The sequence below is a fragment of the Musca autumnalis genome, unplaced genomic scaffold (assembly GCF_047663935.1).
Source record: "Musca autumnalis isolate F117 unplaced genomic scaffold, ASM4766393v1 scaffold_2, whole genome shotgun sequence".
Classification (NCBI taxonomy): domain Eukaryota; kingdom Metazoa; phylum Arthropoda; class Insecta; order Diptera; family Muscidae; genus Musca; species Musca autumnalis.
Window position 1 is genome coordinate 255,619,896 of NW_027411755.1, and position 24,208 is coordinate 255,644,103.

Here is a 24,208-nt window from a genome sequence, read left to right on the forward strand (position 1 = left end):
AATACGGACTAAATACCAAATATTTCGGTAAAGGGGAGTACACACTAACAGTCAAAACTGACAGTCAACGTACATTTAGGACAATTTTCTGGCAAATAAAAACTTTTTGTTAGCTAAAAATGATTGAAATACAACATTTAAGGTATAATTTAGTGATTAGGAAAGTAATTATTCCGTTAGACTTTGATATTAACGAAATAGACCTCGATGACTGTCAGTTTTGTTGGACCGTGTGTACTATGCTTAAGAGAATGTGGTTAAAACTTAAAAAATACCGCAAATCAAGAAGTACGCTTCTATGGGGAAATAGGAAGACCTGGACCTATACTTATAATACTGTTCTGGAATATTTTATAACCTCTTGGAAGACTAAATAAAGAAGTTCAGTCATTTCGGTGGGATATTGATCGAAACGTGGACCTATACCGATAGATTTTAGACGGGAATGGGCGCAATATGAAGGCGTGGACCTGTACAGACATATACCTGGGGAACCATTTCGGTGGAATATTGAGGCCACAAACCTTCAAAATACCGAAAATTGGGATGTACCGTTCTATGGGGGCTGCATGTAGGCGGGGACCTATACCGAAATTCTGGGAGAAAAATGTATACCCCCCACGAAGACTAAGTACCAAATTCCAGCTATTTCGGTGTGATAATGGAGCTAAAACCTCCAAAATACCGAATATCGGGAGGTACCGTTCTATGGGCCTATATGAATGCGTGGACTTACACCAACAAATTTCAGGTGGAAAGTTTTATACACCCAACGATAACTAAATACCAAGTTTCAGCCATTTTGGTAGGATAATGAAGCTAAAACCTTAAAAATACCGAAAATCGGGATGTACCGTTCTATGGGGGCTATATCAAAACGTCGACCGATATATCCCATTTTCAATACCAACCATGGTTCAATTATTAGAAGGTTGGGCAGGTTGACAAAATTTCAGAAAAACAACTCTGAAGCTGGTTTGCTTATAACTTCAAATATTATAATAACAAATGCAACAAGTATTGTTCATTTGAAGTCTTGTCAGATTGTATTGTTTTCATATTTTCTGAAATAATATTTGTATTTGGGTAAAAGTGGTAATTTTCGTATTGCCCGTGCCTACAGTGCCGCCAGAAATTACTGCAGAGGATGTCGGTCTGGAGCTGGTCTCTTTGAAATCACGAAAATTGGTAATGATAACTTCACTACCAAATGCAAGGATCCCAAGGCTTGTACCATTCTGTTGAGAGGTGCTATTCTCAATGAAACTGAACGCAATTTACAGGATGCTTTGCATGTTGCACGTAACTTGAAATTTGAACGAATTTGGTTCCTGGTTGTGGTGTCAAATGGCTATGTAACAACTTTTGACTCGCAGCTGCTGTCGCCAAAACTTTGCCACAAAACTGCCTTGAGAGCAAAAAATGCTCCCACTCGGGAGAGATAGATATGAATGACAAGGACATTTGAGAGTCATTGGCTGTAAAAATGCAAACCATTTCTGATTTTCGTTTTTTAAAAAGCTTATATGAAATAAAACGCTATATATATTTAAGAAAGATCTTTATAATCTTTTATTATTTTAAGGATGTTTGGTATTTAAAATAGAACAGTACCTCCCGATATGGTGGAGGGCATAAAAACGTTTGCAAACGTTTTAAAGGCCATAATCTGCGAACCTGCACCTGGAGTCTTCGGACTCTTTAAGAGAAGCTACACTTTACATACTCGCAGGTGTGTTTCCAAAGCACAAAACCGATATTACAGTCATACAGGAGATATGATGGACAGGGAAAGGTGTCACAACCACACCTAAATGTGACGCGTGTATAAAGCTGCATGATATAAATCATAAGTTGCTGATTTTCAGTTAGTCGGGGGTTAAAACATCTGGCGCCACGTATGAAAGACTTGCTACAGTTCGAAAAAATGCTAAACTGTTCAATCTTGAGGTGAGGTGATAGTCTTCGCCGCGAAACCTGGCCGTATCCATATCAAAAAACAAGAATTCAAATAGATGGACGGCGTTCTTCTAGAGTGATGAATGTACGATTAAAAGTTGCAAAAAAGTGCGAACATACACAACACGGAAGTCCACTCATCTGGTCCTATTGCTTAATTACAGACAACAACAATATTCCACAATTCTTGCTTTCCATAATTAAATATGTATGTATGTACATATGTATGTATATTTATTTTGATTTTCTTTTATTTATGTATATATTTTGTTTGTCATATGTCAACTTTGTCAAAACTGTTTTGACACAATAGGAGGACCTCAGGAAAAAATTGTAATCATATGTTTGCTGTGTCCTACCTTGTAATGATTGTACCATGATACCAACCATACTGCAAGTAATAAAAACTTCTGTGCCAAATATTGACTTTCTATCTTTAAAATTGCGAGCTGTATCTTGATTTCAACAGACGGACGGACGGACATGGTTAATATACTTTATAGGTTCTCCGACGAATATTTCGATGTGTTACAAACGGAATGACAAATTTAATTACACTATAATCTCGATAATCCGAACACCACATGTTTCAGCGGTGCCCGGATTATCGAATTGTCCGGATTACCGAGTAGTAATAAAAATCATTAATAACGGACGTTTAATAGATAATACCCAAGGCGAATTTAACAAGGTGATCCAATAGTTGACGTTAGGTTGAGTCTTCATTTGCTGTCAAATTTTTTTGCGCGAAATATCCACAAAAGTTAGAAGAAAACGTTAAAATATTATTCGCGAAGCTTAAACAAAGATGTTGTACACAGATATTTTTTATAGAAGCGAAATATTTGTTATTTATTTTTGATTGAAAATATGTTTTGACATCAAATGATGACAAAGGTTGCTATTATTGTATCACCTTCTTTCTTACACCATGATAATACCCTAATACATCTAGGGTAATCGAATTCATTTTAAGCAAATATCACGCGCTGCGACCATTTTAAGACTGGGAGCTGCTCTCCTGGCTACCACATTTACTTCTTATATTCCTCCAGTATAAATTCGGTGACATTTCCTGATTATTTTTGTTGCCTAATGTTTGGTTTACATTCGGCGTCTTTTCGTGATTTCGAAAGCGTTTCGTGATTTCGCGCGGAATCTAGCAAAAATTATCATGATTTCGCATACAAAAATGAAATCATCTCATTTCGTGATTTCAGCGAAATCAACATCGAAATCACAGTACACATGATATACAACCCTGTTTGTGACTGAAAAAGTACCAAAAGTTGCAACACTTTTCACGTATCACAATAAACAAGGTAGATGGCCAATTGCTGCAATAAAAAATTTTAGAAACAACATTTTTAAACAATGTGAAAAAATATTAGATTACTTTGTTACAATGATATTTTTCATTGCGTTCTCGTACTTTTTTAATGGTAATGTTAGAAAAAGAGCGAAATGTCTAAAATTGCTTCCCCATACAAATTTCTTAAAAAATACGGGAACGAAAAATGACGGAAATTGCAAAAACTGTAGCAAATCAACGTATCAGCTATCGTATTTAGATGATAATGAACATGTGGTTGGTTTCTACTATGCCAAAATTGTATGGCAGAAAACAGGAGAATAGGGTATTATTCGGCGCTATTTTTGTTTAAAGAGAAGTGTAAGTCTTGCTAGACTTCGGAGTGCGGGAACGGGTTCTATACACAATTAATACGATATATAGATAATTTTACGATAATTTTCGAAATAAAGTTGTAAAGTTCTATATTGTCATATTTTTGATGACTAATTCAACTTGCAACAACTTGTTTTGAAATTTCATGTTCGATCAGCTGCGCGTATGCATCTACCTTGATCATTGTGGTATGTATGAAATCAACAAAAAAATAAGTGTAAACACCGGGATGTATTTCAGGATTTCGTGAAATCCAGTGGATTTTAGAGCGCAAGTGTAAACTTGGCATAAAACCCCTGTACAATTAATTTATATTTATTCAAAGTGTTTTTAAGGATATAACTTAACTTATACTATGTTTACATCTACGAAATCCTCTCGATTTCAACTGTCAATTCCATTGCTCAAACGTCGAATGAAATCCAATCGATTTCAAATGAGTTTTCATTTGACGTATACACAAAGGAATTGACAGATGAAATCGAGTGGATTTCGTAAATGTAAACATAGTATTAACTTCGTAGCCTATGTGTATACATTGATTTCACGACTTGTGGACATGAGCCTCTTACGACTCGAAATAGAACTTCAAAATTTAAATGCACGCATCTCATTATGATGAATTTATTTTAGCCATTTCTTTGAACATCAACAAATGACTTCATCTCGTCGTCAAAACAAAAAGGATATATTGTTTTATATAAATTTTATAGCCTACCAATAAGACAAAATGGAACTTAAATCTATTGGTTTCATAATTGCGCGAGTACAATACAACAATCCCTAGCCCTACCTGTGATTTTGAATGTCAAAGAAAGAAAACAAGAGAAACGAACCATAAGCATTTTTTAATAATTTATTGAAGGTCTCTACACGTTTCCACGTTCAAATTTAAATCCCAATAAACTAATAGCCCATTTAGATATGACTTCAATAGCCGGATTTAGCACATTATCAGGTTTTATTTGCTAAATCCAGCCAAAATCTACCACATTTCCCATACAAAACTGAATCCACGTATTGAGTGGTTTTGTTTTAAATCTGTCATAAATCCTCGTATACAACTCTGTTTTTTGCAACATGTTACTAGAAAATACAAAAAGTTGTAAAAGCTGGCACAAGAAGGAAGGTAGATGCATCGGTGAATTGCTACACTAAAAATAATGTAAAATGTAAAAATTTGTAAACAAGGCGGAAAAATTAAATTTGTTTCGATATACAAAGTTGATTTTAATCAACCAAGACTAATATTTTCGATGTCTAAACGATAAAATAATTCGTTTATTTATTTTAGATGGGCAAACTGCGATAAAATAATTCTTTTGGTCTGTTCCTTTACTTTTGAAAGTGGTAAAACCGGCAAAAGCAGCAAAAGTTGTAAACTGCTCCCATATGAATTGTATGGTGTATGAAGTAAAGGAACGCTTTTCGAGTAAAAAGTGGTAAAACTTGAAGATTCTTGCACGTAAAGGAACAGAGCTTTTATTTGCTCTTTCGTTAGCATTAGTAGCATAATGTGCTAACATTTACAGTATTAAACAATAAATTTGTAATTTGACGTATGTTTTATGAGACGAATTCAATTTACAAAAAATTCTTTTGACGTTTCAAATTCGATGAGATGGGCTGATGCATCTACCTTGCTAATTGTGCTATGAACAAAAATCAGCTGACTGTCACTTAAATCCTCCAAAATGTATATCTAAATGCAATGAGATTTTTACTGGATTTATTAAATTCAATCGAGGATTTATGGCTAGTCTAAATGAAATATAAGCAATAAATTCCAAATCGTTAGACCCGGGCCACACTACAGTAATTTCATTGAAATTTTGATATGAAATTATAGCTCTGTTCCAGAACTAAAAAGTTTTTACAATTTTTACCACTTTTACACATTTTGCGTTCCCGTACACAAAATTTATATGAAAATCGTTTACGACTTTTACAACTTTTACGACTTTTACCACTTTATAAAGTACGGGAACAGGCCATATGCGTCTCTAGATCGACGTAGAGTAAAATCATAAAATTGCTGTAGTGAGGAATTCGATTTAAGAACACCTAATTTCAAGAAATTTTTTAATGAAATTCAAGCTAGTGTGGACCGGGACTTAAATGTTTTAAAACATTGTACGTAAAACATTCTTGGAATATATTACGTGGTCCCAATGGACATTCTCACTAATCGGAAGGCTAATGAACTAATTCCTTTAGAGGAAAGGAAGACTCAACATTAATTTTTGAGGAAACTAGACTACCCGACACTAGGTTTTAAATACTGTTACGAATGTAATTTTAATTTAATTTCCGTTAATTTAAAAATTTGAATTGTAACGTAAAGATTTTATTACGCAGTTACTTTATTTAAGCAACAACAACTACCATGTAGAACTCTCTTCATCATTCTAGTCGTTACATTACCTTTTGTTAATGTTCTTTTGTTTGTTTTGTTTTGCAACAATAATGTAATTATCGTTTAGTTCCTACTTCTTGTATTTCGTGTAGTTGTTTGTTGTTGCAGTTACGTCATTACTGTGCTTGTATGTATGTGAGTATGGATGTTCGCTTAGTGCGAATGTGAGTCTGTGTGTTCGCTGCACAGATTCGAGTTGTTGCCATATTTCTAGATATTTCTAGACCAAGGAGATTTTGGGTATAAATAGAGTTACGAATGGCAACATAGGGTGAGTTGTGTTTTAAGCGTTGAACTGAACAGATCGGTAAAAGAGTAGCTGCGTGCTAACTAGAGACTTGCTGTGTGCTTTGTAATTAAAGTCGGTTCTGAATAAGTGTAATAAAGTAAATAAAGCATTGTAGAAACGTAATCTAAAACGAACCCTGTTTTATTTGGTACAAATCGTGTCGGGGAATAAAACAACGTCTACACGGACATTAGTTAAATCTAATTCCGTAACAATTGGTGTCAGCAGTGAGATTACGATCATCCTACAATGAAGTTTAAGGATCTACGAGTGGAAGACTTGAAGAAGGAGCTAAGTAAGTTGGAGTTGTGTTCTACTGGCAACAAGGCCGAACTACAAAAACGCTTGTTGGAAGAGTTCGAGCGCCGTGGAATGAACATCGACGAATATGAGTTCGACGGTAAGGAGGAAGTCGAGTTATCGGCAAAGGGCGAATCCAGCGTTGAGGAAGTTTCGTCGGTAGCTGCCAGGGGTGACGATTTGAAATCAATGCTGGCTATGATGATGCTGGAAATGAAATCTGACAACAGTAAGATGTTAGAAGAGATGTCTAGAAAGAATGAAGAAACTTCCAGACTTGTGATGGAAATGAAAGCGGAAAATTGTAGAATGGTTGAAGAAAATTCCAGTAAAATGATGGAGAAATTAGATGCTAAAATGGAAGAAAATTCCAGAAAGAGTGAAGAATATTCCAGAAAATTGGAGGAAAGATTCGCCAAATTCGACGACAAATTAGAGGAAAAGTTGGAAGAGAATTCTAGAAAAATTAACGAGAAACTCGAGAATATCACGATAGTGATTGAAAAGAGAGTAGAAAACGTGGAGGTACAAATTAAAGAGTTGGATAAAAAGATTTTGTCTGTTGACGAGAAATTTCTGGCTCAAGATGAGAAGATTCTGGGCATAGAAAAGAAAATGTCGGAACTGGAAATTAAAGGCGGTCCAGTGAGAGCTATTCATAACACGTTAAAAATCAAGCCTCCAGTGTTCGACGGCTCCACCTCTTTAAATGTGTTCAAATTACAGTTCGAGACATTGGCTGCTAGAGATTCTTGGAACGAAAACGACAAGGCGGTATCACTCATTATGGCATTGAAGGGTGATGCTGCTGACATATTACAGAGTATTCCCGCCGCTTCTAGGAACAACTATGGAGATATAATGGCTGCTCTTGAACGTAAGTACGGTAGTGAACACAAGCAAGAGATCTACCGAATGGAACTGAGGGGAAGAGTCCAGAAGCCAAATGAGACCTTACAAGACTTTGCGGCTGATATAGAGCGGTTGGCGCAGTTGGCATATCCAGGAGAGACACATCCATTGGTGGACCGCATAAAGATTGAGACATTTGCAAGTGGTATTCGTGATCCAGAGATAAAATTTGCGACGTATGCGGCACCGATAGAAACATTTGCAGAAACCGTGTCATTTGCCCTGGCCCAAGAAACCGCGAGGATGCTGGTGAAACCTAAAGCTTACAACGTGAGGAGGCTGCAAGTTGAGGACAACAATTCCCAGACCGTTGTCGATCCGCTAAAGGATGCACTAATGCGTGTGAAACGAGGGGCTGGTAAAACGAGAAAGACTTGCTACAACTGTCGTAAAGCTGGACACATTGCACGAGAATGCATATTGCAACGACCAAGGCTCAGATCCACCTCACCGCCCTCAAAAAGCGACGACCAACCGGTTGCCAAGAATCTGGAAAGAGAAACATCAGGTGAATCAAATAAAATGAATTCCGTCAATCACGATGCGCCGCTGGCAGAGGATGAAAACGATGGTCCCACAATTTCTATAGCCATAGTCCAGCAGGAGAATCACAACCTAACGGTTAAAGGCTTCGTCAATGGTGTATTGCGTACCTTGACATTGGACACCGGTGCAACAAAGTCCATTATTAGACCGGATTTGGTAAAAGGGAAGGTATTGCCGTTAAATGGAGTCAAATTGCGGACGGCCACAGGCGAGACTACAACGGTGCATGGAAAGGCCTACCAAAGGCTGAGCATGGGTAGAAAATTGGTAAATTTCGATTTTATAGTGGCCGAAATTGTGGACGAAGTTATACTTGGCGTAGACTTCATGATTGCCTTCGATATCAACCTGGACATAAAGCACCGTGTCATGACTTGGTCCAATGTGGAAATACCGATAAATGTGGGCTACAACGAGAAAAGCAAACATCGCCCTAAGGCAGAATCCGGCGAGATCGCTGTCGATGTCCGTACGCTGAAGGTGGAAGCCGCCGACAAATGGCCCGCAGGAAAGTGGAAAAATCTCGCAACGAGGAGGAAAAAGCGAAGATGTACGTCGAGGAAAGGTCCATCGAAGAACGGCCGTACGACAAGGAAGGACAAGTCCGGGGAAGACCAGGTGGCACTTAGGAGGGTGACCACAAAGAAAGAAGGTATAGCGTCACGATTCCTGGAGAGAAAGCAACGTCGTCCAGTAGAGCAAAAGTCCAAAGCTGACGCAGTAGAGGTTACATCTAAATTAGTTGCCACCACTATAGAACGAGAACTGCGTCTAGTCAAGAGGAACAGGCTTAAGCGGGAGGCAGTGTTACCAATGCCCATACCACAGAGAGGGAACTGTGCCTATTCGGGACGAACAGGCTTAAGCGGGAGGCAATGTTACGAATGTAATTTTAATTTAATTTCCGTTAATTTAAAAATTTGAATTGTAACGTAAAGATTTTATTACGCAGTTACTTTATTTAAGCAACAACAACTACCATGTAGAACTCTCTTCATCATTCTAGTCGTTACATTACCTTTTGTTAATGTTCTTTTGTTTGTTTTGTTTTGCAACAATAATGTAATTATCGTTTAGTTCCTACTTCTTGTATTTCGTGTAGTTGTTTGTTGTTGCAGTTACGTCATTACTGTGCTTGTATGTATGTGAGTATGGATGTTCGCTTAGTGCGAATGTGAGTCTGTGTGTTCGCTGCACAGATTCGAGTTGTTGCCATATTTCTAGATATTTCTAGACCAAGGAGATTTTGGGTATAAATAGAGTTACGAATGGCAACATAGGGTGAGTTGTGTTTTAAGCGTTGAACTGAACAGATCGGTAAAAGAGTAGCTGCGTGCTAACTAGAGACTTGCTGTGTGCTTTGTAATTAAAGTCGGTTCTGAATAAGTGTAATAAAGTAAATAAAGCATTGTAGAAACGTAATCTAAAACGAACCCTGTTTTATTTGGTACAAATCGTGTCGGGGAATAAAACAACGTCTACACGGACATTAGTTAAATCTAATTCCGTAACAATACTGTTGCTTTAAGAAAATAACGTTATAAATTTATTTTTTATTTTTCTTTTTATTTATTTATATCTTTATTATTGGAAAACACAAAAATAAGAAATTCAGAATTTAATAAACAAAAGTTAAAATTCAAAAAACATTTTAAAAATTTTTTTGGTGGAAATGTTTAACTCAAAATACTGAAAATCGGGAGGTACTGTTATATGGGGGCTATACCTAAACGTGGACACAGATCCACGATTTTTGGTGGAAATGTTTTGCGATCAATAGGAATACAGCTAATTTAGTAGGAAAATGTGGCTTAAATACCCAAAATACCGAAGATCGGAAGACCGCTATAACGGGGCTATACCAAAAAATTAGCCGATACTGTTCATATTCATCCAAAAATGATGCTACAGCATCCTCTGGTAAAATACAAAATCGCTTAGATTTAAAAATTAGACGCCGGCTTATTCAGTCGACGACCAGCAAAAAACCTTTAATATAGACAAAAAATGAAGGAGCCAGACTGGAATTCTCCAAGACCCATTTGAACTGGATTGTAAAAAATGGAGGACTGTGCTGTCTTCCGATGAATCTATAGCTCTGTTCCAGAACTAAAAAGTTTTTACAATTTTTACCACTTTTACACATTTTGCGTTCCCGTACACAAAATTTATATGAAAATCGTTTACGACTTTTACAACTTTTACGACTTTTACCACTTTATAAAATACGGGAACAGGCCATATGTTTAATTTAAGCTGTGTTCCATAACAATTTTTACGACTTTTACACATTTTACTCGAAAAACCGTTCCCGTACACAAAAAAGTTGTAAAATGTTCACTTCTCTATAAACAAAAATGGCGCTGAATGACGCTCTCTTTAAAAACTTTTTACACGACAAATTCGGGCGAGTAAAAAAATAGTAACATGGTTGCCGGCGTCTGATTGGCTGATACGCCGACTTTGACATTTGTTCCAGTTTTTTTTGACGTATTTTCCATTTTTCCGTTCCCGAACTATTTCAAAAAACTTGTGTGTGAGAACAATTTTTTTGCAGTTCTCTCTTTTACGAGTTTTACCATTAAAAAGTACAGGAACGAAGCTATAAAGTATTCAGATGTAAAAGGCGTGGGCTAAATGGGCTACGGTTAAATCTTAAATATTGCAAAGACACTGTAAAACATGGAGGCCGAACATAAGGGTTTTTTTTTTCTCAGGCCAAGGGATTGGACCAATTTATAAAATTAATGAAATTATAGATCGTTTCAAGTATCGTAATGTATAAAAAGGCGCGATGTTGCTTTATGCCGAAGATGATATGCCACTTAGATGGACGTTCACGGAGATAACGAGCTAAATCATGTATCGAAAGTGGTTAAGGAGTGATTCCAAAACAATTCGACAGAAGTTCTCCATTGGCCTTCCCAATACCGTCAACTTACCTCCCCATTGGGACTTGTGGGAGATCGTTAATTCAAAAATCAACCGAAAAAAAAATTGCAAAACCAAAGAAAAATTTTTTGAAGCCACAAAAGTAGCCAGAGAAGCAATATCGCCAGCAATAATTAATAATTTAATATACTCTATGCCTAAAAGATGTGCTTGTGTCATCCAGAATAGAGGATTCACGACGAAATATTGATTTCAATAGTTTTTGTTGTACTTTAAATTGGGGGTGCTTTAGTTTTGTCCGCTTATATTTACAATCTAAAATTTTTTTTGAATAACTTTTGAATTAACTTTTGTTAATTTAATACGGCGTTTATATTATAGTTTTTTGCAGGGTTAACCTTCTTTATGAGGATTTGTTTGAAGTATATACAATGGAAATGACATTTGAAACCCAGACCCACTGGGTTAACCTTGTTATATATAAACGGCCTATAAATCTGGTTTCCTTATTTTTGTGTGTTTCCAATAATAAAAATCTAAATAAATAAAAAGAAAAAAAATAAATTTATAACTTTGTTTTCTTAAAAAAATATAATTTTAAAAATGTACTGCCGACACTGTAAGACAACAGTGGCTAGCTAAAAAGTCGAGATTTGGACCGAAAACTTTGAAAAGCTTATTTTTTCTTATTTATACTCCAATTTTTATTGCTAAGAACGAAAACATTACTTAAATAAATAAGAGTCTAATGCTCACGATAGAAAAAAATTGATGTCCGGATTATCGAGGTAAGAAAAATACAGTATGCAAAACTCATATACCCCTTGGCGAACAATGCCAAACCTTCTCCACTAATAAATTAGTTGTTTTAAATATTAAAACAACAACAATGGGATTAAGCCAGACTATTATGAAAAATCAAAATTGTAAGAGCTGTCCCAATAAAAAACGCAATAATTGTTCTATTATATTTAATTATTAAAAATTGTGATTACTACTTCCTTATATGAATACAACATGAGTATGTGTAGTAGAAGATATCAAGCATCGGGAAGAGCCAGCACATTCACATCATTTGGTGACAATTGGAAAATCATTTCTTTGTTTATTTTGTTTTCCCATAGTGCGAATGACTTTAAGAAGGCAAAAATTCCCATTACTAAGAAAAATACCCATAAGAATAATTATGGTTTTAAAACACATTACGGCAAGCAAGCAATATCAGATACATAAGTGCGTCAGTACTTTGAGTGTGTGTCGACAGTTGGTTGCAGCACAACGACAAAGAAATAACCCGATAATTCCGCAACAAAAATCCAAATTCTAAATGAAAATATCACAAGATAGGTACAAATTTCCTATTGACGACAGCGGCGGCGCTACATAACAATAACAGATGGAGCGTGGAAGACAATCGGAAATAACACATAGAATATGCATATGAGCAACATCAATTCCATCCATCAATTCAGGGCCAATAAACCCAACCAAGAACTCGACAAATATTTAATTATCTACCAAAGAGAGAATTTTTAGATAAATTGTGTGTGCAGTTAGCAGGCAGGTAGTTTCTTCGACATGCTCAACTGCTCCTATTTTGTTAGATTTAAATATTATTGCTGTCTCTTTTTTTTGGTTTTAAAACAAGGATGATGTGTCTAAACCTTTGACCTAACCGATGTGTTTCGGTTTTCCCAAAAGTAAAATATTTTCTTCTCTCCCTTATTAATTATATGACGAATTCTTTGTTAGAGGTTAGTAATATTTCAACACTTCAAATATCAACATCTTGATCAGAGTGTAGAAAATTTCTTTTAACAGAAAATTAAATTATAAGCATATAAAATTACTAAAATTAAAAAATTGTATGTAAGTTTATAGTTAATGTGTTATTTTTGTGATCACGATGGTGTTGACAGTGCGGCGGTTGCTGGTGTAAGAAGAATTGCAAATACTATGGACAAATTGTGGATTTTATACTTAAATTTAAAAAATAAAAAGTAAACACATATCTCAACAAAACTGTAAAAGTGAATCTAAAGATTTTATAAATACTTATTATTCTATCATCCCGTCGGAAGAAAATTTGCATAATCAATTTATGATTTCAACGGATTTCGGAAATATATGGGCTTTCAAAAAGTTTGTCTGTACGATCTTCTCAGCAATACAATGTCTCTGTTAAGTTTATATATATTTTGATACCACAACTGATACTGGACAAATGGTTTCCACTATTTTTGGCGAGTCGACTTTTAGGTAATATGATTAGTATTTGGAACTTTATACGAAGATGTTGATCTTTGGTTACATTAGAGTTGAAAACACCATAAACGTTTGAGTAAAGTTTTGCATCATTTCTGGTAAAAGAATAAAGACAAATTTGAACTCGTTTGACCTTTGCCTAAAGCTGAAAACACATCCAACGTTTGAGTAAAGTAAACATGAAAAGAAATCGATGATTTTCATTCATAATTTTACCACTGTTTTTGTAGTTGTCTGAAGATGTTATGAACTCAACTGTCCTGTCGTGTGTAAACGCAGGGTAACTAAAAGCATGCTTGACAGTAGAAATCGGGAGGATTTCGTAAATGTAAACTTACTATTATACAATGTTTACAATTACGAAATCCACTCGATTTCAACAGTCAATTCCATTGCTCAAACGTCAAATGAAATCGAATCGATTTCAGACGAGTTTTCATTTGACGTATACGCAAAGGAATTGAAGGCCTGGGTACATAAGCTGCCTCACCTGGTTGCCTTGCTTTCCTGCTTCATTTCTGACATAACAAAAATAAAAGAATAAAGGAGGCCGAGCAAATTTCGAACTGGGTTGCCCTTTCCTTTTTTATTCTTTTATCATAAGCAAGCAATGTAAACAGGCGAGGCAGCTTATGTACCCAGGTCTTTACAGTTGAAATCGAGTGGATTTCGTAAATGTAAACATAGTATTACAATTATTACATTAATTAGTTTTCGTAAATGTAAACATGTCGGACATGCTTTAATATTTATAGCACATTTACATCACACTTATTTATTTATAAATACACGTCAACTATGTCAACTCTTCCAATGGCATTGCCATCCACACACTACAGGAAAGAGAGAGAATGAAGGAACTTTAGAAATATTTGGGGCTGTGAGAAGAGGTTTATTGAAAACAAAATTCATTTGTAAATCAAAGTTTGCCGAGAAAAGAACGCAAAGCAAACATTTCGGGAGAAGTTTTGTGATAAAACAAATAGAAAACATATTAAGAAAATAAATTTTAACAAATGTTTTGTAAAACTTGATAAGGTATATGTTGTTGAGCGTATAAAAAACGCATTTTACATAAAATACAAATATCCGCAAAAGAAAAAAATAAAGAATAAAAATATAATAGGAAAAAATAGCAAATTAAATGTGTGCAACTAAAAAAAGAATAGCAATGGTGTATTAAAAATATTTTTATAACTTGTTGCTTACTCCACCAAACCTTGCTTTATCTCAATTTGTGTGATTTTTTTTGTATAGCAAATGTCTTGCATTTGTGTGTGTACGTGTAAATGAATAGTGAAAAGAAAAAAAACAAGTGTTTTGTTGTTTTTACGCAATTTCTTGTGGAATTAATAAAAAGCTTAGCTGGCAGTCTAAAGATTATGGGAAAGTGTTAATATATTTGTTAAGTTCGAGAAAGAAATATTGTGTTAATTTTTTATGTTTGATTTTTGTTATTTTTCACGATTTTTTAATGCCCACAAAATGCAACACTGCATTAATCATTCTCCCATTCTCAAAGTAGGGTTTTAAGTCTCTCCCTCTCTACCAGTACTCTTTATTCTGCCACTAGCTGTCAAATAGAGAGTTGCGTTATTAATTTTATGTTGTTTTCTTAAAGCAGGAATAAAACAATCATTGAACAAAAATAAAATTGCAACCAAGTAATAAACATTTATTAATAGACACAAAATAAAAATAAAACAAAATGTGGCAACCAACACCGTCAACACCATCATCAACAAGTGATCAGAAAAATAATGCCGATGATTGCAAATGCAGTGGCGATAGCCAACAAGCAACATCTCTAGAACACAAACCAACATTGTCTCCAGCAGATTCAGGAGCCGAACACAACAAAAAGTTATTGGAATCTACAACAGAGGAAGCAACAGATTCCGGATTTATATCGGGACCTCAATCGTCATCCGCCATCCACAGTAGCAGCAGCATCAGCGAAGTTGTCCCACAAAAAGGTGGTGAACAAAAATTGCAACAATCCGAAACAGTAAATTCGGATTCGGGTTACATTAACGATAACATAACTTCTGGTCCAATATCATCTGCAACAACAAACGAAGAAATGTTGCTAAAATATAATGTTGAAGCTGGAATGTCAGAGCGTTTGTGTAAGCTTAGCTTGCAAAATAATTCAAATTTAAATAATTTAGATGCACCCAGAAGTTCCACACAACAACAGAAACCAATAAATACACCTTCCTCCGCCTCATTACCATTAACATCTACACAATATGCTGCTGCAGCTGGATCATCGCAATCGTCTTCTGCTACAACAACTCAACAACACCAACAGAACACATCAAGTACATCAAGTGTACCACCCCACATAACACCGGCCAATGCATGGGAATATTATTATCAGCAAAACGATGAAGGAGATACGTAAGTACAACAAAGATAATTGGTTACTATGCTTTACTAAATGTTTTCGGTTTAGTTTAGAGTTTGTAGGGGAAACATTCGACAACTCTTGCAAATTTAATTAGCAATTATAGCAAATAGGAGGGGAGTGTATATATCAGGGTCAGTCACACAGAGCAGACAGCTATGTATTTAGGAAGAAAAACTATTTGGCTAAAAATTTCAGTTAGCAACTGTCAGAAATTTGATTTACTTAACTCCGTACTGCATACCAGTTTAAGAGCACTATTCACATTAATATTTTTAACAGCGGTATCTTTTATTGCAATGATTTCGATGTTAGTTATAGGTATGTGGACTTTTAGGGATTAAACAAGCAACGAATTTAAAAAAAGAATCAGTTTCCGTCTATTTACAATAAAATTAATTAATAATTTTGTTAAAATATTTCATAAACAAATCCATGTCGGTACCCATTAAATTAGCTTGTTCTTTTAGCTTAAGTAATATAAACCTGACCTGATCCATGATCAATTCCATACATTGGGCAAAAGCCTAATTCCTTTACATTCAAAAAGGCGGTTTTCCATTTAGATTATTTTCACGTTTCAATTCTTTCTTAGTACCTGCTTTAATGATAACCTCTAGTCAAAAATACCACAACAAGTAGACTGACTACCTGCCCAGTTTGTAATTAGACTTTGTGCCATAAATAAAATACCTGTTACATTGTAGAAATGCTGCTAAACCATAGGAATTCCCGAAAATACTTGTAAACAATAGAACAGGTCTTTAGGCACGTATTCAAATAATACACACAATTAAACTGAAACAAAAAGGGGCAAACACTAAACCACTATCATAAATCTAAAAAGGGCAGAAAGTTGTTAAAACGTGATGCACATTTGCCAAAACTGCAACAGGTGTTTTGCCTTTTGTTCTCAAATAGGCAGATGTTTTGCCTTAATGACATGACAGAAAGACTAAACCTTGACATGAGATTTAATATTTTGTTTTTGTTGTTTTTTCCTTTTTCATTTCAGACCTTTACACTTGGCATGTATTTCGGGCATGATCGAAGTTGTGGCTGCTTTAATACGTATGTCACCACATCCCTGCTTATTTAATATACAAAATGATCAAGCCCAGACACCTTTACATTTGGCCACATTAATAGCAAATCCAAAAATTATAAGAATGCTGTTAATAGCGGGAGCAGAGGTAAGAAAACACACAAATTTTCATAAAAACAATAAACAATATATTTTTTAAAAATTTAGTTTAGAATAAAAATCTTTACTCAAGTCTTTTTAGGAAATTGTGTGTATGATAAGAAGATGGGTGATGCATATAAAATAAGATCATATTCGTATAACACTAATTCGAGTTTGTACAGACAAAATTGGGGCACAGTTAAAACACATTTTAAAAAAGTCAAGTTTAAGGCTTCCTCGGGAATCTCTACCTTCGATAGATTACTCGTTGGGCCCTGATTACAACGATAACAATTTTTTGTTGGGGAATTTTCTTTGTTTTGAAAACCATCCAAGGCAATACTGTTATTATTGTAAAGCCTGTAAATAATAGACTCTTGGGCCCTGATTACAACGTTATCAATTTTTTGTTGGGGATGTCCATATCCCTAATTGAATATCATTTTTTTTGAAAGCCAACCAAGGCAATATTGGCATCATTGAAAAGCCTGTAAATAATAGATTCAAAGATCATACGCTTTCGTGGATGGGTAGTATTCGGCCGGGATTTTCTGGCGTTCCGCAACCCAAAATGTATATCTTTGTAATCAGATCCTCAAGGGTACATATGACAAGGTGATCCGCGAGGAGGCCTTAAACATTATTTATGCCCACTTTTTAGAAGCCGAAAATTGAAAAGATGTTTTTCACTCGAAACATTAGTAAGAATTGAGGAACTAAATAAAACGATGCCATTCCATTAATTTTCACTCTGATTCAAATGAAATTTAACCTTTTTCCTGGAAATTTATAATTTCCGATTAATGGACCCATCTGTACTAGCTTGTGTTAACTTTATACAAAATAACTAGGCATATGAGAATTGAAATAAATAAATAAAATAAATGTTAATTCGTAGTCGATTTTGGCATTTGTCCATAGAAGAAATTTTTATTTGGATACTTTAGTTTGAGTACGTTCCGCAGTCAGTTCCGTAGTACTGGACTCAGTTGAATTCAATTTCTATTTCTCGAGGTATAATAATAATATATGTAAATATATTTTGACGGGATCTAAACCCTAAAATATGTGAAAAGTGTTATAAATTTTAGATCGATTAAATACAAGAAGGATGACTAACTTAAGGACCAAGATTTTTTCGAAGAAATGTTCTTATCTCGAAAGTAGTATTTGCAAGTTCTCATGGTTCCAAGTCGAATACCAGCACGTATAGTATCATTGCTTTAACGGAATGATCATTGTCTGAACTACTTTCTCATCAGTCCATAGTGGATACTGAACATTTTCACCTACAACTACTAAAGTTAGGATTTTAGAACAAAAAATCATCACCTGGGCGTTAAACTTCTGATAAAAGAATAAAAAAGAAAAGGGCAACATAGTTCAAAATTTGCTCCGCCTTCTTTATTCTTTTATTTTTATTATGTCAGAAATGAAGCAGGAAAGCAAGCCAACCAGGCGAGGCAGCTTATGTACCCAGGCCTTTACTGCTGCAAACCTTTGATGATTGAATACCTTTTAACATTCTATTTTTATTACTTCAAAACTTTATTAATTTTTATTGCGGAATTCTCTCTTGCCCTGTTAATTCTTGATTTTATTATAATTATTTTTATTTTATTTGATTTGATTGTATTTACAGCCAACCATACGTGATCGTCATGGTAATACAGCTTTACATTTGGCCTGTATGTCTGGCGAAGAACAATGTGTACGGGCTTTGACCATTCCAATTGAACTGTATGAAGTTAATGAAGCTCATAGACAATACGGTCACCGTGCCAATGACAAATCCTATATCAAATGTGCCCATTTACCTTCAGGCTTGGAAATACGTAATTATGATGGTAAGTTGTTGAAATAAGAATGAAAGACCTTATCATTAATTGAAAATATATGAAAAATTATCAATTTGAAATGATGTCAGTGTACCCAATATAATAATACTATATATGCAGACGTCCCGACCGTATTATTATTATTGTCATATGTCGTTCTTGGCTAGCCATAGTCATAGACATTTTTTGCTTGCTTTTTTTCCTTCAAACAAAACAACAGCAACTGCGCTGGTATACTAGAAAATGATTTCGCCGATTTAAAAATAGCCATACATTTGTGTGTTTCGCCATAGAATTTTCCGCTTATTTGTCTGCTATTTTTTCTTGGGAAAATGTCTGCGGGTTTTCTTTTCAGGTTCTTTCTTTTGTGTGTAGTTTCTTTTTGCCAATACCACCAATACTTTTCTTTGTATATCTATTTAAATATTGTTTGTTTAATAGAGTTCATTTTGTTTATACATATTTTTTTGTTGGTGTGTATGTAAGGCCATAATACTTTGGCATTAAGATTTAATTTAGAATAAATATTTTCTTTGACGTCATTCGACTCGACATGTAGCAAGTAATTTGTATCAGTATTTTTGTATATTATTATTTTGGCACATGATTTTTAAATTGCATCAACGGGAACAAGAAAAATTTATTTTTTTCGAAGATTTTTTCTTTGTTGGTGGGGAGGCAAATTTTCCCCATTCCCAAAGCAAATCTATCTACTGACTGTTGGATGTGAAAAGTTGCCTTAGAACTAGTTATGTATAGAAAATAAATTGAGGATGAACAAGGAAATAAGAATAAGAAATAAGAAAATGAAGATTTGTAATCTGCAAATAGTGCCATGTTAGTTAGCTAAGTCAAGATTAATACGCATTTTTATAATGAAAACAAAAGTTTCTAAGTTCTGAAGCTTGCGGTTTACCCTGCCCATGAATAAAGTATTTTTAATTAATTTGTTCTTTTTTCTTCTTACTTTAAGAAACGCTTATCTTTGTTTTTTATTAAAAACACACGTTGTTTAAGTCCAGCCCTGACTTTGCTGATAAGGCAAATAATGTCTAAAAATATGATGTTGTAGGATTGAATTTGTCCATTACTTAATCTATGTTTAGAGTCGTCTAAACAGTGTTATAGGTCTTTATTTTTGTAGTCCACATTAACTTGGTCGGTTGGACATTTCTTCTTAAAAGATTAATGCAATTGAAGACCATCTGGCTTTGTTTGAAATTTTATTTCTATTGCACAAATTTTCATATTAGTCCACATTGTGCCGATTTGAATTCTAAGGGTTCCCGATATATTTGATAGCCTGAATTGCTGCATTGCTTAGGAAATCAGAGATAAAACTCGCTGATCCTGATTACGATGTTATTTTTATGTAGGAGAATTAAGTAAAAGTTTTCATAAAATTGTTAATTCAAAACAGCTTTTTGACAGCATGATTTTTTAAACTATTTGTATTTTTTTTAATTAAAGGAAGAGAAGAAGTTGATATAGGCGCCACTAATCTCAACTTCTTTTTTAATTTAACACATTTGGTGTGCTACAGAATCTGCAAGAATCTAATATTTTTTTATTTAATTTGAGTCTTTTGTTTTTTTTCGATCTCTTTTTTCCTAAATTTTATTGAAAAGTTTAACAACTTATTGTGTGTGAAAACTTACAATGCTGCTTTATTTCGGAACCTGCAAAAATTTACTTTTTTTATTTTTTTTTTATAACTTTTTTCATTATAATATAATTGCTCCACAAACGTCCCAGATGGGAAAAGGGAGTCTTCTCTCATATCAATGAGTGCAACCCGGTTCACATTAGCTCAATGATATGGGACCTACTGTTTATCACCGAGTCCAAACGGCGTGTCTCAAGACACCACTTGTAGAGAAGTTTTACATGGCTGAAATACTCAGGAAATGTCGCCAACATTACTGAGGTGTACTTTTGCCATTTTTGATGTGGGGAATCGAACCCACGTCCTTCAAATTCAAGGCCAAAGCCTTCGTATTCCCCGATAGCCGTTAGTTAGAGACCGCTCTATTCTTGAAGCCAGCAAAACTTTGGCAAATTACGATCGGTACATTACGATTTGACGTAAGGGTAAGATCTGATTGAGTTTTGACTTCCCGAGTCTAAAGCCATCTGTCAATATTGTATGTTATATGTGTGTGTAATGGGGATAACAGCAGTCCCCACATAAATTTACATTCAATTTGAGGTCTTATTTTGATTTTTATATATTATTATATATTAAGTTCGTCACTCCGTTTGTAACTACTCGAAATAATCATTGTAGACCCCACAAACTATATATTCTTGATCAGCTTGCAATTCTACATCGATATAGTCATGTCCGTCCGTCCGTCCGTCTGTCCGTCTGTGGAAATCAATCTAGCGTCCGAACGGATTGACGTAGGTGGATGAAATGTTGGGAAAATCTATTATATGTACGTAGGACTTTTGGTATTAAAATCGGGCTATGTAGGTCCACGCTTTGGTATAGCCCCCATACAAAATGACGCGTGACGCGTCGTCGTTTTAAGGAATTTTTAAGATATTTGTCCCATTTTACCACCGAATTGGTTGTAGTTTGGTATTTTGTGTCTCCAGAGGCATAAAAACATTCCTACCAAAGTTGGTTTATATAGGTCCACGTTTTGGTATAGCCCCCATATAACGCCCCATATAAAGTACGCGTCATTTTAATATATTTTGAATGTATTAGTCCCATTTGACAACAGAATCGGTTGTAACTTTGTATTTTGTGTTTCCAGAGACAAAGAAACATTTCTACCATAAATTGTTTATATAGGTCCACGTTTTTATATAGCCCCCATAGAACGGTACCTTCCGATTTTCGGTATTTTGAAGGCCACATTATTCCACCGAAATGACTGAAAATTGTGGTGGAGGGTATAAAAAGTTCGGCCCGACCGCTTTTCCTACTTGTTTTTATAAAAGTTATTTTTTCTTCATATCCTTCAAAGACCCAACATGATTGTGATTGTCAATGACTGTGGCTAATTGTTTCCCTTCCCCCCTCTCCTCTCTGCAACTATCCACAATTTTCATTTCGTTTTGTCATTACTACTACTCTCGTCGTTGTTGCTGTTGCTATTTTTGTTGACTCTTCACACAGTGTGTAAAATGTTCCGCCGTTGTCTCGTCGTTTTTCTACAGCCGTTTGTGCTGCTAAATATAAAAATATATTTTGGGTTTTTCCCAAAATACAAACATACATACACACATTAAATTCTCCCCATACATACGAACAAGTAAACATTGATGGTGGAGATGGGACCTACAAAGTAGTGGCAACAGAAGAAAGACGGGTGACGGGACGTTGATGAACGTTGGAACGAACAGTGGACAAGTCAATTCAACGATCCACTGTGAACAAGCATATTGTATACGTATGTATGTCTGACATTTATACTGTCATTATGTATGTACATTTGTTTTTAGTATTTTATCTTGTATGCAGAAATATTCCAGCAGTAACATCGGCGTCATACAAAATACCTTAAAAAAATCTTTATTTATTTTCAAAATCGTCATCATAATAATGTGTATTATAATTTGTGTGAAAACAAAAAGTGAATTTTAAAATGGGATTTATAATCGAATTGATTTGGCGATGATGATGTTTGCCTATTCAATTTTCATTTCGTTCAAACATTCAGTCGTCATTTGTATATATTTTGAGTTAATTTATTATAATGAATATATTATAAAAAATTAACTACAATGTTTGTGGAGAAATCTATTTGAAGTGGTGGGAAATTATGTGGAGTTGAGCAAAACGGCATTAAATTTTTAAATATTACACTAGTTTCCATGCCCAAAATCATCATTAATCTAATCTGTTACTATTTCCCACCCACGTCATAACATATTATCATATAAATAGAGAACAACAATTGTGGCTTTTCTACCAAATCACTCATGTATTGACACCCTTAAATAGTTGATAATACAACCAGCCCAACAACTAAGTCAGTCAGTCATTCATTTTTAACCAGTTCAGTACACCCCACACATTTTTAGCCAATTAAAATTATGTCTTATCACTGCCACTTGTTGAACGAACGAACCCCTCTAATATATATTGTTTATGGAATGCCTCTAGGGGTTTTCCTCGCACAATTTTTTATTGTACTAATAACAGCTGATTATTTCAAATTAATGTCGTCGTTGTACTTCTTTTTTTTTTGATAACGGTTACCAATGCTAATAACATTAATAATATCAAAACCATGGCCCCACTATAGGTAGTCTGTATTACCAAGGGTTTCAATCAATGTTTTTTTCCATTTTTTAATTAAATTTTCTTATCTTTTCCTTTGGCATATGTATAATTGTTATTAACATGGGTTTCCCCAAAGATAGCACCACCTTAGTAGAGTAGCAGTAATACAAAATGATAACAGCAAGTACAAATATTAGTTCATGTTGGAAACTTGGGATTTTTTGCAATAAAATATATTTGTCAAATGGTGAATTTTGGAACGTTGGAATAAATATAATAACCAATGTTATTTTTAATCTGTATTATAACCGCAAAGGGTAATTGTTGTCCAAGTAATGGGGATTTTTTTGCAATCTTATTCGCTTTTAAATTTCTTTTTATGAAACTGTACTAAAGTTTTTTCCATTTGTGGGGCCCAGTATGATGTAATATTCTATAACACATTTGCTACACATTGCTTGTTTTTTCTGTTTCATATTTTGCTCTATAATATTTCTATCTTTAGACGCGACGCCTTTTCTGAAAATTTGTACATATTTTTTCATTTGGCAATATGTATTTGAATATTTCTAAAAATATCTCAAGGAAAAAAGAGTATTGTAAATTTTTGGTTAATTACGAGCAGGTTTGTTTATACAACAAGTATATAGTTTTCATTTTAAATGGCAAAGTTAATTGAAATAGCCAGTGTTGAAAATAGTCTAGTTGAAAAATTTAAGTGTAAATGATGAACTTTGGAAATTATCTATATTGAATGTTAGCTAATAGTTTGAGTTATTTGAAATATTAATCTTAACAGGTTTAGCGGTTTAGCTCTCATTGAAATAGGGACAATCCCACGGCAAAAGATGCATATCATTAAATGCGATAACAAAGTCTACATGTGGTTACAATTTCATATTAATCCAGATGGTGCCCCTAATCTTAACACAAATAATTTGGGATCTGAAGAAGGTCAACGAATCTCAGGGTATTGAACCACAGTTTTATTCACAAACCCCATTTGCGACGTTTTTAAAATTTCATGGTAATCCATATGGTGCCCCATACTGCAGGCAGTTGAGATCTGAAAAAACGTCAGTGTGGTTGACAAAGAATCTCATTGGGTTTGGTCCATATTTTCATTCACAAACCCCACATTTCAATTCCATTTTCAAAATTTGAATTATTCCCAATTTTTTTCTCGATTATTAAGGGGTTTCTTCTTAATAAAACGAATATTGAATATTTTGTATTTCTTTTCTATAAACAATGCAAACTTAATTGCC

General features: G+C 34.5%; 1 protein-coding gene across 2 annotated transcripts in view; it reads left to right on the forward strand.

Moving 5' to 3' along the window:
• Positions 1 to 14,150: 14,150 nt before the first annotated feature.
• The window catches only part of cact (NF-kappa-B inhibitor cactus), a 34,903-nt gene continuing 24,845 nt past the window's right edge, over positions 14,151 to 24,208 (forward strand). The window contains exons 1-4 of one of the 2 annotated variants that reach the window (XM_073971549.1): positions 14,151 to 14,304; positions 14,891 to 15,669; positions 16,692 to 16,869; positions 18,505 to 18,709. In XM_073971549.1, the coding sequence (XP_073827650.1) occupies positions 14,975 to 15,669; positions 16,692 to 16,869; positions 18,505 to 18,709 (1,078 nt within the window). In that variant the 5' untranslated portion in view covers positions 14,151 to 14,304; positions 14,891 to 14,974. Of the gene's footprint in view, positions 14,305 to 14,887; positions 15,670 to 16,691; positions 16,870 to 18,504; positions 18,710 to 24,208 lie in introns of both variants that reach the window. The other variant, XM_073971548.1, reaches the window with a different exon arrangement.